The sequence below is a fragment of the Dama dama genome, chromosome 25 (assembly GCF_033118175.1).
Source record: "Dama dama isolate Ldn47 chromosome 25, ASM3311817v1, whole genome shotgun sequence".
Taxonomy (NCBI): domain Eukaryota; kingdom Metazoa; phylum Chordata; class Mammalia; order Artiodactyla; family Cervidae; genus Dama; species Dama dama.
In genome coordinates, this window is record NC_083705.1 from 36,041,173 (window position 1) to 36,057,754 (window position 16,582).

General features: G+C 36.0%; 1 protein-coding gene across 3 annotated transcripts in view; it reads right to left on the reverse strand.

The window, feature by feature from the left end:
- Positions 1-16,582, reverse strand: part of PARP8 (poly(ADP-ribose) polymerase family member 8) — a 190,959-nt gene that overhangs the window by 23,797 nt on the left and 150,580 nt on the right. For 2 of the 3 annotated variants that reach the window (XM_061129822.1, XM_061129820.1), the window contains exons 16-20: positions 13,321-13,413; positions 6,380-6,505; positions 5,057-5,122; positions 2,602-2,669; positions 870-918 (exon numbers count right to left, since the gene is read on the reverse strand). In XM_061129822.1, coding sequence (XP_060985805.1) covers positions 870-918; positions 2,602-2,669; positions 5,057-5,122; positions 6,380-6,505; positions 13,321-13,413 — 402 coding nt within the window. The remainder of the gene's footprint in view (positions 1-869; positions 919-2,601; positions 2,670-5,056; positions 5,123-6,379; positions 6,506-13,320; positions 13,414-16,582) is intronic. The other variant, XM_061129821.1, reaches the window with a different exon arrangement.

Here is a 16,582-nt window from a genome sequence, read left to right on the forward strand (position 1 = left end):
AGTCATTTATATTTAGCTTTGGAATATGCTATGTAATCACATTCAAGCAGATCTGCCTTCCTAATTACATTTCTTTTTGAGACATTTATTATTGAATTCCCTAAGTATCCACAAGCTATTTGACTGGGGAAATATCTGAGTTTGCTAAGCAGAAAAGTTAGTTCAAGATTTTAAAATCACAAAAATGATCATCATTATGCCTTATTTGCATATATTTGTAAAAGCAGAAATTGCCAACACTCAAATTATAGTTTTCCCCTTTGTTCATATAAAAAAAGTAAAACAGACTCTCTTGAATTAGCTGCTTGATACACTGCTTGACACAAATTTCTAACTGCTGCTCTTCCACCTAAGATTATATGTACTTATATAGGAATCTAACATACAGGAATTTCATAGTTTAGAGATTCAGAGATGACAGACCTGAGATTTTAGATACTGCTCCTGGGTAATGACCAGAACTGAAATCAGACGGCATTAGCTTTTTTTTTTTTTTTTTTAAATTTTGTAAGCACATTAGGCCCATAAGTAAGATATCTGGAGTCAGCATCTCCTCTGATATAGAAAAGTGAAGCTCTGCCAACATTAAACTGACACTGATAAAAAGTACGCAATCTCTAGATGATGTTCTATCACATGTGGAATAACTAAATGATTTCATATTGACTCAGTTACTTAAAAGCTCAGGACAGCAGCCTGAAATTGAATTTGGTTTCTTGGAAAAACTTGGAATTGGGGCATATATGGTCATTTCAAAGAATTAGGCTTAGCCTGAGTTTCCTTCAATTTTCTGGTGAGTCTGCCTAAAAAAATCACAACCAGTAAGTAGCCCTCCCATTTCTGCATGTATATGTGAAGAAACAACTTACCCTGTTAACTGGCAGTTTCACAATATGTGACCTATTACTTGAAATAACCCTGAAATTAATTAAAATAATCCATCAGTCACAAATATATACTACATATATTTAAAGTTTTTTTCCTCAGTTGGTAAGTGATTAAAACTTATTTTTGTTGTGACATAAATTGGGTAATAATTTTATCTAATTACATCATTCTGCTTCACTTCCTGAAACAATTTAAAGAGCTGATATAATAAAAAAAGATAATATTTTAATCTACGAAAACACAGAAGCAGCTCTTTAAAATCTACGAGATATAACTTTTAACAACCACAATCTAAGATTAGAACTTGAATCACAATCTGCTTTCTCTGCTCTTCTCTACAATGTCTAACTAAGCATGAGTTTTCATGGAGATTTTTTTCCTTTCTATAAATATTTGAGCATCTTTGCACTGGTTTACAGTGGCTTACAATACAAAATGTTATTAACTGTATGTAAGACAATGAAGTTGAAAAAAATCAAAAGTTTAGGTATTTGAAAGAACTAATTGCTTTATACTTGTCAGCATAGAAAATCATAACTAAACAAATTGTAAAACATGTTAGTAAATTTCCCTCTGCTTGAAAGAAGAGTGACTAAGAAATTCAAGGAAATGATCACAAATAATTAAAAGTGAAAAATCAAGCTGACTTTAGGGAAAAAAAGAAAGATTGGATGTTTGAGATGTTTGTCTTCATTCTGAGTATGACTTAGCCAAGTGAGAATTTGAAAGGCTAAAAAATAAAAAACTATGTGTTATTTTACTCATCAGAATTTTAATAATAGATTATGAAAGGTACAAAGAAGACAGACTTGTAAAACCTAATTTTTGTCATGATATTACTAGAATAAATTTAATATGCTTTGTACGCTTCTGTGTAAGTGAAAGTTAACTAATTATGATCATGAGTAGCCAGAGTCTTTCTCCTTTCCTGATCTTTACATATTTTTAAAAAAACTTCCTGGTTTTAGCATAGAATAAATACTCATTCAGATCAATCTCGTATAGTCTTCACATTTGTCTTATTGCAAGATAATCATGATGAATCCCACAGCCTTTAGTTGTCAGTGATTTCAAAGAGACGTACCTAAAACCCTCAAAGATATGGTGAGTAGATACTATTGTTATCTTTTTGCAGATGAGAAATCAGAGGGCAAATTACTTTTTGAAGTAAGTGTTGTAGAGCAAGATGAGTGCTGAACCCACTTCTCAACTATTCTTAGTCTAACTCTTCTTCTAGTATCCATGCTGAGCTAATGCTGTGGCCCTCACCAGACTTTCTCTGAAACAGAACATCCTCTTGTAGTCATCAAAAGAAGACTTTATCAAATTTATACTCTCTTTTTTATGGGAGCAAATTATACAAAACATACATTTAAGAAAGATTTTCAGTAAGTGTTTGAAACAGTTTGATCACTTAGTTAACTAGAAAATTAAATGAGCCAAAATGGCTTCACCACGTAATACAAATTTTTAAAATCTATAGAGTCAACCACACAGTATATTCGTGTATTGCATATGACAGCATTTTCTTCCCCTTGTGATATACAAGTTTTAATTAAAGTGAAAGTCATTAAGGACTCTTGGACTGTAAAATCACCAGTCCTCATAGGACTGAGGAACTGTATGTAGCATTGCAGGTCTCCACCCCCCTGCCTTAAAGTAGGCAACAGAAAATGATGCTGTTTTCATTAAGAGGAAAACTAAATTTTATACCATTGCAGTAAGGGATGAGCAAGGGGATCTTGTTTATCCATCTGTTTCTTGATTTCCAGATACGGTGCCTGTAAAAAAAAGTCATTATGCTCCTTGATTTTTCTTAAATTATTTTACTTTTTTTTTTGCAAAAGGAAAATCACCTTGAACAGGTATGTCTAATCCAGTTTAACATGAAGACTTGTGGTTGTAACATGATAACAACGACCATTACGCTAGTTGCTTCTCCCCAGTATGGCATGAACTCTCACTTTCCATGCTGCACAAAGGACTTGCCAGAACATTTGGATAAGAGGCTTAAATCAAATTTTAACCTGGCTCCCATGCACTGGGCCAAGTCCCTGGACTCCTGCTGAATCTTTGCTCAAGAAAATCCAATGCTGCCAAAACACAAAAGGTACCAACTCACACTGCTAACCATTCAGTAATTCTCTACTTATCTCCTGTGAAATTTCCCAGTTCCCCAAAGTCTCTTATTTTCACTTCTCTGTAGCCCCTTTTTGCTCCCCCTTTGTTTTCACCTTCGTCACCTTGTTTTACTCAGAGGTGACCTCAGCTCACACTGCCAATCTCTCTCTACTGCAGTACTTGATTAAATCTGTCTTGCCACCTTTAGAAGTGTATGGTCTCTCTTTGACACTTTTAACTTTTAACTGACATTAAAGCAAAACTTGTAACAGCTATAATCGTGCTCATATCTGAGGGTACTGACGCTGGGTAGATCATTCCATGAAAAATCTGGACAAGATTTATGTAAGAAGACAAGCCCTTCTTTTAAAAGTATTGATGGAATTCACCCAGACAATTAACCTTTTCATAGAACGAAAGGCAATCTGTTTGTGGTAATTTAGGTCTCCTCTATAGGGCAGTACATTCTAGAAAATAGGACAGTATAATGCTATATTTATTTGGAGAGGTTTAAAGCATCTGATGCAATAAAACCTAACAGCATCCTTATGAGGTGTATGCTGAAGGAGGATGAGGTGTTACTCTTTACTATCTCAGCAGAGAAGAAACTGAGGCATCAAGCAATCAAGCAAATTGCCCAAGGTCACAAGCCACGCCACTGATGAGGAAATTATACCACGTGGGCCTCCAACCTCCCAAGCTGACACTCAATCATCTCCACTGCCTCCTATTAAAATAGCTTACACATGACCCAGAATAAAGGAGGCAATTCTTGGCACAGAGCTGATCCTAGAGACAGAGTTTGCAGCTATTCTTAAAACCAAGAATGGTCTTTGGTGACTAAAAGTGTATAATCATGGGTAAGGTAGGTTCTTTTGTCCCTGTCAGTGGAAATGCTTTGATTGCTTTCTTTTCCTTATACAAATGATACATAATGTTTTGAAAAGGAATTCAGATAATGTAGAAAGGGCACAGAACAATTGCTAGAAAAAATGATGGATTTTAAGCAAATAATGTAACCTGTGAATTAAAAGATCTCTTATTTACCATTGTCTGACACCTACTATTTGTTGAATGAATGAATATTTGACTTCATAAATAAGTATCACAAGAATCAAGAATCAAATTTGGGAATAAAAAAATGTACTTTATCAGGACATCTGCAAATGAAGTAGATGTGATGGTGGGGGGAGGCGGCATGGCACAGAAGCTTTGTGGGCCCCAAGACTGGAGAAATCACCCTTCCCTCCCCAGAGAAAGGCAATGACTGAGAGGAACACTTATTATAAACCTGGAAGGGCCTCTAGGGCAATGCAAGCCTTGAAAGCACCATATGCAAACTGAACCCACAATGCGTGTTGTTGTCAATTACAGGTTATTAATTTCTACTTATAATGATGAGCCCTAAACCTTTCTCCAAGTCTTTGGCAGCAGAAAGGCCTCAATAATTCAATAAGATGTGCTTTTCCAAGTGTTGGACTATAGCCCAGTGACATATTAGACTTTCATAATAAACCCAGATCCTTGCTCACCAAACTCTTCCACCAAAGCCTCCCTAATGGCCAAAAATATAAGCACTCAAGGAGTCTGGTATCTTCCAAAGTTGTTTTGAGATTCTGTATGAATATTCTAAAATATTTATGTGTGATTTATATTTGACAGAATATTTGTTTTTATTTTAACATTAAAATGATGTTTCGAAATTACTACCATTAATTAAAACTGACAGTCTAGGAAGATAGTACCAGATTTAACTTTTGCCTTAAGATATTCCGACAAATTCTCATCTGAGTTTGAGAACAGAGAGTTAGGATTATAATTATGCAATTACCCTCCAAAGTCACAGTGGTAGCATGCCAAAACACTGATGTGATTTCATTAAAACATCCTAGTACAAAACAATTTTAAATTTTTTATGATTTTAATTACACTCACATAATAGAAAAGTCTTCATGTTACTGCATAGTCAGTACTCTCAGATATTTTAAAAAATATCATTTCACTCAAGCAAAACTGAACTGTATAAGACCACAGATGATACACTTACTTGTGTCATCTCTCTAATAGAAGTTATGCTATCCAAGGCTTTCATTACTCGGTCATAGTTCTTCTTCTGTTTGAAGGGGGAAAAATAGTATTCACTACAGGCCTTTGCAAGTCTGCACATCACTAGACAAACATATTATTTCTGTACCTGAATTTTCCATCAGGGTCAATTTGAAAGCAATGACTGTGTTGTGTACATAAAAGGGAAGACTTTAATAAGATGGCTCAAGGACATAACATTTATAACTGAGTCAGAGGGAAGAAAAAAGAAAACAATGCCAGTTTTAGTGTAAGTATCAGTACATAAAACCATGTTCAGCTTACAGGGGAAAAAACTCTAAGTACAAAAAAGATATTAGGCTCCTGCTTTTTGTTTTCACTACTAAAAAGTTAAGCCATGATGAATAAAGTAAGCACAGAATCCTTCTGAAACACGAAAATCCACTTTAAATCTTGTAATTTCATCTTGCTTTTATTTTCTTTTGATTAGAAGGTTGTTACCAAAAGAGTGTGACTAGTAAGTGTGTAAATGACACCATACGCTCAACTGATAATTCATTTTTAAGCATATTGTAAGTATGTGTGCCATTTATGAAAGAAGGAAAGTTTTTCCTAGGAAGTTTTATACAGTCATTGTTTCCATAAAATGATTTTAAGATGAGTAATAATAGAAACTGAAGCAATTATGTCTCTCATGCAACTTGAAAATTGTGTGATTTCAGAAGAATTCTGCCTAACCTCCATGAATATTTACGAAATTGGTGTCTCAAGAAATGATAGTTGATCAACAATAGTAATTAAACTTTTAGTAACCTTCAGATAACTGGGGAGTTGGGCGGGGCGGGGGGGGGGAGGCAAGAGAGGGTGAAATGAAAATATGAAAGAAAAGGGAAAATTTGTCCCCTTACCCATGATCCTTAAAATGAGACTATATATGTTATAATCTCAAAAAAATATGTAATGAAATTCAAAGTCATATCGACCATTATAAACCAATTGATTATAGCTATTTACCTACCTTCTATGCAGTTGGAATGAGTAAAGATCAGCATGTGAGGGAATTAAATGGGTCTAGTTTCATGACAGTGAAGTTAGGAAAATGATTTAAAGGAGAAAAGGAGAGAAGTAACAGGGTACATGAAAGACAAGGTGGAAGTAAATCAAATTTGTGGAAAAGAATCATATTTGCTAAACAGATACAGAGTTCATGACAGGTCATGGATTTGATGAGACGGTAACATAGCTAAGAACGAAGAAAGCTAGTGAGACTGAAGTCTCAATTATTATTATAGGAAACGGGTGCTGTGCAGGGGTGATTACTTACCCTGGGGTTGAAGGCCAGCATCTGAGGATCGTTAGGATCTACCACAGAAGGATATGGCTCGAAAATGACAACTTTTCTAGGAGATTCCAATGCAGACCTACACATGGATACTAGTAGATCTACCACCTTGAAATACATACATAAGATAGTTACTACCCTTCAGGTTTTATCAAGAGTTTTGCCATTGTTTCTCCCTCTCATGGTAATTAATTGGAAAGACTCAAGATAGCTATTAATCTCTGAAATCTCTAATTTGTGGCTTCAGACTAAGTTTGACCAAGCTTGACTATTAATTTAAAGTAATTAATACGCGCTGCTTCCAACTACTCACATTTTAATATCTCTGTCTCTAACATGTCTTTGTCACGAACACATACAATGTGCTAACAGTGTTGGAGGCTCTCTGGCAGGTCAGTGCATGAGACAGGCCCTTGCTGTTGTGGAATTCACATTTCAATGGAGAAAGTGTGTTGAAAAACAGTTAAACAAATATATGCTTAAAGACAGTTCCTGGCAGTGTTAGATGCTATAAAAAATAAAGCAGGCTTTCGAGACCAAGGCAGTAGAGGGGACTATTTCAGAGTGGCTAGGGAATGTGGTGATGTTTCTACAGAGACATGAACGAAGTGGGAGAGGAAGACGTGTGACTATCTAGGAAGAAACCACGCTGGGTGAAGGAAACTGCAGAGAACGAGTCCGACCTACCCCAAGAAAAAGAATATCCTGACATCATCTCACTTCTTCCTACTCTCCTCTGACATAGGCCATTAAAGAGCTTTGGCTTATTAAGTAAGATGATTTTATTCCTATGTTCTTCCATGACTCTTCTGCAAAATTTTTAAGAGGCAGTACTATGGAGCAGTTAAGAGCATGGCTCCCTTCCCTAGTTTCCAAAACAATATGCTCTAGCAACCAAATCAAGAAAACCAATGCTAAGTAGAGAGAGCTCGTCAGAACACATGTAGCTATAGTGTGATGACAAGAGACCTCATAGGGAAGCAGCTGACTTAATCTTTTTAAGGAAGGATATCGCCAGAAAGTTCTGAAACAGGCATTTAAACAATGCACAATAAGAGCAGGACAATTTTTGCTTCTTAAAATGTGGCTAATGAGGAGGCATTGTGGCCTAATGACAGGACGGCTCACTCTGTTGTGTGTGTACTCACAAAACACATCCACCCAATCACAGCATCCAGGACTCCCAGCGGCTGAAAACAGTTAGCAACACTCAAGCCATAGGGCATGGGATCTATAAACAACACACCCCAAAGTACACAGACATAGATACCCCTAGGACTTGCTCAGAAAACGGTAAAACCAAAGCAGCTAATATGTCTCTACCACATTATTCCATTTATGTGTGTGTGAGCACACAAACTGGATTATAAGCAACAGGAGTAATAATAAAGATATAATACACCAGTCCAAGTTTGATGCATGAAACAGGGCACTCAAAGCCGGTGCGCCAGGACAACCCTGAGGGATGGGATGGGGAGGCAGGCGAGGGGGGTTTCAGGATGGGGGACACGTGTACACCCATGGCTCATTCATGTCAATGTATGGCAAAAACCACTACAATACTCTAAAGTAATTAGCCTCCAATTAAAATAAATTAATCAATTTTAAAAAATAATAAAGATGTAATAAAACCCTCCTTTTTGTTTTCCTCTCCCATACCCACACCCCTTCTACCCCAGAAAGATGCACCTTAACCCAGATACAAACTATTTTCAGCATTATCTGACCTGTTAGTAAAGTAAAACCCAAGCAAGAATTTCCAAGAAAGACTCATCAGTAAGATAAAAGAGCCTTTTTTAAAACTTTTGGAATCAAGAATTGGTACAGTTTTATAAATATCTTTAAAAATTATATGGCATAGTATGCATTTGAAGCTTTGTAAAAATATATGCCCTTTATGTATGTGGTCAAATAATCTTTGACAAGGGTGCCAAGCAAGACCACTTAATGGGAAGAGGAAAGTCTTTTCTACAAATGATGATGAAAAAACTGCATATACACAAGCAGGAGAATGAAGCTGGGCCCTTATTTTACACTGCACACAAAAATTAACTAAAGCAGAATAAAAATCTAAACATAAAGCCTTAAACTATAAAATTTCTATAAGAAAACTTTATGACAGGGGAAAAGCTTCACGACATTGAATTTGACAATGATTTTGTAGATATAAAACCAAAGACATGGGCAACAAAAACAAAAATTGACAGTACAACTATATCAAACTTAACTTTTATCATCAAAGGACAAAATCAGGAGAGTGAAAAAAGCAACATAGGATGGGAGAAAATATTTGCAAATAATTTATCTGATAAGTGGTTATATCCAAAGTACATAAAGGACTCCTATAACTCACCAACAGAAGATTATATACTTTGATTTTAAAATGGGCAAAAGAACTAAATAGACATTTATTTTAAGAAGATATACATGTGGCCAAAAATCATATGAAAAATACTCAACATCACCAGTCATCAGAGAAATGTAAATCAAAACCACAATGAGATATGACCTCACAACCATCAGGGTGACTATTATCAAGAAACCAGAAAATACAAAGTGTTGGTGAGCATATGGAGAAATTGGTACCTTTGTGCAGGGTTGATGGGATTGTAAAATGGTGCAACCACTGCAGAAAACAGTCTGGAGGTTCCTCTAAAGAGGTAAAAATTGAAATTTCATAAGGCTCCTGCTAAAAGTGACCATCCCACTTCTGGGTACATATCCAAAAGAATTAAAATGAAAACATCTTTAAGAGATGCTTGTACACCCATGTTTACAGCAGCATCATACACAACAGACAAGAGATGAAAGCAACCAAAATATCCATTGATGGATGGATGGATAAACAAAATGCTATAGACACATATAATGGAATATTATTTAGCCTAAAGAAGGAAAAGTCAGTCACCTCTTACAAAATGGATGAACCTTGAGGACATTATGCTAAGTGAATAAGCCAGTCACAAAAAGTCAGATACTACTGACTACTATCATGAAACATCTAAAGTAATCAGATTCACAGAAACAGAAAGAATGGGAAGGGGGTAGGGGAAAATGGGAGTGTCTGAACAGGTGTAGAGTTTCAACTCTGCAAGATGAAAATGTTACAGAAATCTATATTTTACAACAATGTGAATATATTTAACACTACTGAACTGTGCATTTAAAAGTGATTAGTATAGTAAATTTTATGTTGTCTTTTTTACAACAATAAAAAAGGCAAAAGTGGATACAATAATAACCTGGTAGATGTTCCTCTTTCAATCAAATATTTTAATTAAACACCTTGAGCCAAAAGTTTCAAATCAAAACTATCCAAATAACCGCATTGCTTTGCCAATAATTTCAAAGTAAATTATAATGAAAATAATAGATGTCAGGGTAGAGAATTTAACTAATAGAATATTTTTGTTAATATACATACTAAACTAACTTCAAAGTAACAGTGCAACTACTCTGGCAAAATTCCGTGCTGTCCACCAAAGTTTCATATGTCTTTGCTTTCAAGGTATAATAGGGCTACTGCTTGGAAGCAACTGCTCTGCAAGCAATATGTCTACCCTTTTTGTCTACATCAGACCACATGACTGATCTTAACCCATGGACAGTGAGCAGAACGGGGCTGAGCTGATGGACAGACAGTGCTCCTTTCCTCTCTTCCCCGCTACTATAAACCACGTGTTGAAAACACAGCAGACCCACATGGTGGACTGAATCCGTTTCCTTCAATGATCAGAGCTACCCAACAAACATTCTAACCAGACAGTTGTGTGAGTCAGAAATAAAAGTATACCATATTAATAGTTTATCTATTATAGAAGTCAGATTGGGAACCTTGGCACAAAGAAAGGTTTATACTACAGTTTTTGAATTTGTATTCTGTTTGCATATGAGAACTTTTCCATGGAATAAAATGTTTTTTTGGAGAAGAGGTGAATTTAAAATTGTAGACCACTGGCTTTCAAGCATTTCAACAGTAATTCCTTTTTAAGAAAATTGTATGTAAGAGCCCCAGTACATAAAAGAAATAAAATAAAATGGAGCTGCCTTCTGGTTAAAGCAGTATCTGGAGGCCTGGAATCCCAGCTGTTGATACACTCTCATCCCAGACCACTCTCCTGCAGATCCCTCTAAGGAATGTTCATGTAACCTCCAGAGCTCCTCAGAGCCCCATGAAAAATTCAAGAGTCAGCTGATGAAACAAGACTACAGAGATACAGTGCTATTTAGAAAAAGAATCCATTTACATGTAATCTCTAAGATTTCAACCAGAATACTGGGGTATATCTTTAAAAAGGTTAAAAGAATATTCTGTATTGGCATTCCAGTAGAATCACTAAATTCTCTAATTTTTTGGGGGGGCGGGGTATTGATCTTTAGAGCGGAATCATTAAATTGATCTAAGTGAAAACTTGTGCTTTGTTACTATCGTTACATAATCCAAACGTAAATTCACTTTAAGATCCACTATTTTTAGACATGTATCCATAATAGGGGAAAAAAGAACCTATTATTCTATCAACTTAGCCTACTGTTAAGAGGTTAAGTTTCCTTCTAATCAATTATGTCTTATTTCTAGGCTTTACGTTCTTCCCTGCTTAAGCTGTATGAGACACAATTTACATCCAGTAAAATGCTTAAATGTTAACCATACTACTCAAATAATTATACATATATACATATATATACACACATACATATATATCCACGTGAAAATACATTTATTTGTATGTGTATATTTACATACACATGTGTAAAGTTTATTTTTACACAGCTATAAATAGCATATATTAAAGTATCTTTTCTTTTTTTGAGCAGTATTAGTTTCCAAGGGATGAGAAAACCTTTTACATTAAAAAAAAAAAAGACTCACCACAGTCAGATACATTTGAGAAACCCTCAAAGTATAGGCCAGTCATTTTCTTCAGTTTTAGAGATTCTTAGAGCTTTTAGTATGCAGATTTGCACACACTGGATGCAAAGGTAATATTAAGCTGGATTTTTAAAGTTTATTTTAACCATGGAATCATTTTTTCCATATCACAACTGGTCAATGTTCTACTGTTTGCATCATTTTCATTTGTAATTCATTACATCACAATTACTGCCCTTAAAATTTCATCCAGTATTTGCATCTCAGTTTAGCTCATCAGTGAAATAATTAGGTTGAGGGAGTGTAAGTCCACAGGCCTGGGCTGTCTGTGTTAACGGCTTTATCTTGGTGCCACCTGTTACACCGCAGGCATCTGATATTTACTGCAATGATGACCATATGTCGCTTGTATGATCATTCTTCCCACCCATCTTTGTGAATTTTTTAAACTTTTCTTACATTTAGCTTCCTTTGATTTTTAGTGAAGGTAAATATTTTCTCATGTTTCTTTACTAACTACAGGTTCATATTTGTGAATTGTGCATTCATTTGCTGTATTAATTTGTAATGATATTCATGTTTTTCCTCTCAATTTTTATGAGCTTCCATGTAATTAAGTTAGTAGCAAAATACACTTTTTCAAAATTAGCTCCTAGTGCTCACTATTTTTTCAAATAAAAGATAAAAAATATGTATGGACTCAGATCTGTTATTTTTTTCTTTATGATTTCTTATACGTGCATAAATGCATGAACCCGATGCCCTACATAAGCTGTACATGCTTAATTTGACTCTTCTCCAGTTGAGATATAATACTTTTAAACACTTACAAAGTAATACTTAAACTTTTAAAGTATAAGTCTTTCAGAATTTGATTTTGCACACAAGTGTAAAGACCTAAAAGTGTTTTTTCCCTCCATGTTGCAAGTCAGTTGTTTCCATCACACTAAACCATTTTTATTTATGGCATGATGTGATACCTCCTTTAATATATTAAAAAACTATTTAAAACACGAGCAATTATGGGGATTATCGGACTTTCTAGTCAGTACTTTCCTTGACAGTACTTATTTTGATAAAATACTACAGGATTACATAATACGGTTTTGTATTTGGTTGGTCTGCTGCTGCTAAGTCGCTTCAGTTGTGTCTGACTCTGTGCGACCCCATAGACGGCAGCCCACCAGGCCCCCCCCCCACCCCCGTCCCTGGGATTCTCCAGGCAAGAACACTGGAGGGGGTTGCCATTTCCTTCTCCAATGCAGGAAAGTGAAAAGTGAAAGTGAAGTCGGACTCTTCGCAACCCCATGACTGCAGCCTACCAGGCTCCTCCGTCCATGGGATTTTCCAGGCAAGAGTACTGGAGTGGGTTGCCATTGCCTTCTCCATTGGTTGGTCTAGCCTCTCTTAATTAACATTCATTATTTTTTTTTTATTTTTGGAATTTTTCTCCTCTATTAGTATTTCAGTCATGTTCAATGAATGAACAAAAACTAGTTGAAATTTTAATGAAATTGCATGATGTAATACATTTTGGCATCTTAACAACTGATTTTGTTTTTTCCTTTCCAGAAACATGGGACTCTGCTCTACTTCCAAGTTTTTTCTTTGTTTTTATATTTTTTCTTCCTGTTATAAACACTACTATTGTAAAACTGAATGCTCTCTTTTTATTACCTGTTCTGCCCATTATCTTTTCACCTAAGTTTTAAAAATAAATTGGCTTCCATTTTATGGCACTGTAACTTTACAAATAAATTTTACATAATGCAAGTGCAAGGGTTTCAGCATCTCCGTTTCACCATATAAAAAAGAAATGCAATTATTTTTCAAACAATTAAAGTTGGTTTAACTTCTCCTCTTGCCAACTGTAAAATGAAAAAACACATTAGATAAAGTTGGCAAAGTGCAGTGTCTATCTAAAAATATCAAATGCCGGTTTGCTCTTTCAATGTATCAAGAAACTGTCAAAAATTTGCCCCCAAAGAAGGGCAGAATAAATAATGTTTTCACATCCAAATACAAAATAATTAGTATCATGTGTTAGTACCTGAGCTCCAGTTGCTATTTCATCAGCAGCTTCATTCATTACTCCCAGGGTTTGAAAAGCAAATACACACAGCTCTCGTTCACACACCGTAGGCTACAAAAGAAAGGGGAATCAATTCAACATTTTTTTTTTACCATCTTCCAATTCCTAAATTAAATGTATGATAGTCTTTATAATGAATATAAAATGCAAAGTTTTAGAATATTATTAATAAAGAGGAAGAGGGGCTTCCTGGTAGCTCAGTGGTGAAGAATTGGTCGGCCAATGCAGGAGACACGGCTTCTATTTGTGACCCAGGAGGATCCCACATGATGCAGCACAACTAAGTCTGAGGCGCCACAACTACTGAACCTCTGCTCTAGAGCTGGGGAGCCGCATCTGCTGAAGCCCACCCGCCCAGAGCCCATACTCCACAACAGGAGAAGCCACCGCAACCAGAAGCCCATACACCACAACTAGAGCCTCCACTTGCCACAACTAGAGAAAAGCCTGGGCAGCAACGAAGACCCGGCACAACCAAAAGTAAAGAAAGAAATACAAATTGTTAAAAAGGAAGAAATACTATATAAATATTATTTACAATAGTCCCGGTATGGAAGCAACCTAAGTGCCCGTTTATAGATGGATGAATGGATAAAGGAGATGTGGTATATATATATATATATATATAACTGGAATACCACTCAGTCATAAAAAAGAATAAAATATTGCCATTTGCAAGAACATTACGCTCACCTAAATAAATCAGAGAAAGACAAATACTGTATGGACTTCACTTATATGCACCTAAAAACACAAAACAAATGAGGAAGCATAACAAAATATAAGCAGAGTCATAGACACAGAGAACAAACAGGTGGTTGCCAGAAGAGAGGGGGTTGGTTAGATGAGAGAAAACAGATGAGGGAGATTAAGAGGTACAAACTTCATTTACCAAATACATGAGTCACAGGGATGAAATGAACAGTGCGGGGAAGATAGTCAATAATAATGTAGCATCTTTGTATGGTGTCAGATAGTAAGTAGAGTTATTGTGGTGATCATTTTATAATGTACAGAAATATCAAATCACTATGTTGTGTACCAGGAACTATCAAAGTGTTCTATGTAGGTCAATTATACTTCAAAAGCAAACAAATTCATAGAAAAAGAGAACAGATTTGTGGTTGCCAGAAGTGGAAGGGTGGAGGGAGAGGAAATTGGATGGAGGTGGTCTAAAGGTGCAAACTTCCAATTACAAGATAAATAAGTACTAGGGACATAATGTACAACATGATTAATATAATTAACACTGGTGTGTGTTACATTATCAGTTCAGTTCAGTTCAGTTGCTTGCTTGTGTCCGACTCTTTGCAACCCCATGGACTGCAGCACACCAGGCTTCCCTGTGCATCACTAACTCCCAGAGCTTTCTCAAAATCATGTCCATCGAGTCGGTGATGCCATCCAACCATCTTATCATTTGTCATCCCCTTCTTCTCCCGCCAGGATCAGGGTCTTTTCAAATGAGTAAGTTCTTCGCATCAGATGGCCAAAGTATTGGCATTTCAGCTTCAGAATCAGTCCTTCCAATGAATATTCAGCACTGATTTCCTTTAGGATGGACTGGTTGGATCTCATTGCAGTCCAAAGGACTCTCAAGAGTCTTCCTCAACACCACAGTTCAAAAGCATCAATTCTTTGGCGCTCAGCCTTCTTTATAGTCCAACTCTCACATCCATACATGACTACTGGAAAAACCATAGCTATGAGTAGACGGACCTTTGTTGGCAAAGTAATGTCTCTGCTTTTTAATATGCTATCTAGGTTGGTCATAGCTTTTCTTCCAAGGACCAAGTGTCTTTTAATTTCATGGCTGCAGTCACCATATGAAGTGATTTTGGAGCCCCCCAAAATAAAGTCTTTGACTGTTTCCATTGTTTCTATCTATTTGCCATGAAGTGATGGGACCAGATGCCATGATCTTAGTTTTCAGAATGTTGAGTTTTAAGCTACTGTTTTCACTCTCCTCTTTCACTTTCATCAAGAGGCTCTTTAGTTCTTCACTTTCTGCCACAAGGGTGGTGTCATCTGCATATCTGAGGTTATTGATATTTCTCCTGGCAATCTTGATTCCAGCTTGTGCTTCATCCAGCCCGACATTTCTCATGATGTACTCTGCATATAAATTAAATAAGCAGGGTGACAATATACAGCCTTGACATACTCCTTTCCCAATTTGGAACCAGTCCATTGTTCCATGTTCAGTTCTAACTGTTGCTTCTCGACCTGCATACAGATTTCTCAGAAGGCAGGTAAGGGGGTCTGGTATTTCCATCTCTTTAAGAATTTTCCAATTTGTTGTGAACCACAGTTAAAGACTTTGACGTAATCAATAAAGCAGATGTAGATATTTTTCCTGGAACTCTGTTGCTTTTTCGATGATCCAACAGATGTTGGCAAATTGATCGCTCTCCGGTTCCTCTGCCTTTTCTAAATCCAGCTTTTATGTTACATATAAAACAGACTAAAATCCTAAAAGTTCTCATCACAAGGAAAAAATGCTTTTCTCTTTTTTTTCTTTTATTTTGTATTAATATGAGCTGATGGATATTCTAAACTTAGTGGGATAATCATTTCATGAGGCATGTAAGACAAATCATTAAACTGTATATCTTAAAGTTATACAGTGCTGTATGTCACTTATATCTCAATCAAACTGGAGAGGGGACGGGAAGAACTATCGCTTTATTTTAAAAAATTAAATTTCTAAATATAGGTAACAATTAGTAAATAGCCATTTTACTGATATAGTCAAAAATATGATTAAAATTTCATGTCAGTTAGTTTTAGGCACTTGCACTCGGAATGATTTAGCAATATGTGAAAATATCCTTTGGATATTTGGATCCTTTGGATCTATCCCAGGTGGCTCAGTGGTAAAGAATTCACTTGCCAAAACAGAAGATGCAGATTCAAGTCCTGGGTCAGGAAGACCCCCTGGAGAAGGAAATGGCAACCCACTCCAGTAGTCTTGCCTGGAGAATTCCATGGACAGAGGAGCCTGGGAGGCTCCAGTCCATGCAGTCACAGAGCTGGACATGACTGAGCATGCATGCACAAAATACATCCTTTAAGTGGAAAATCCATCTTACTTGCGTAATACACATTTGCACGGAAGATGCATTTAAATTAATACACATTTGCACAGAAGATGCATTTGAAAGCAGATAACTAAGCTTAGTTAAAATGAGGTTCAATCCCAAGCTGTGTAAAACAAATC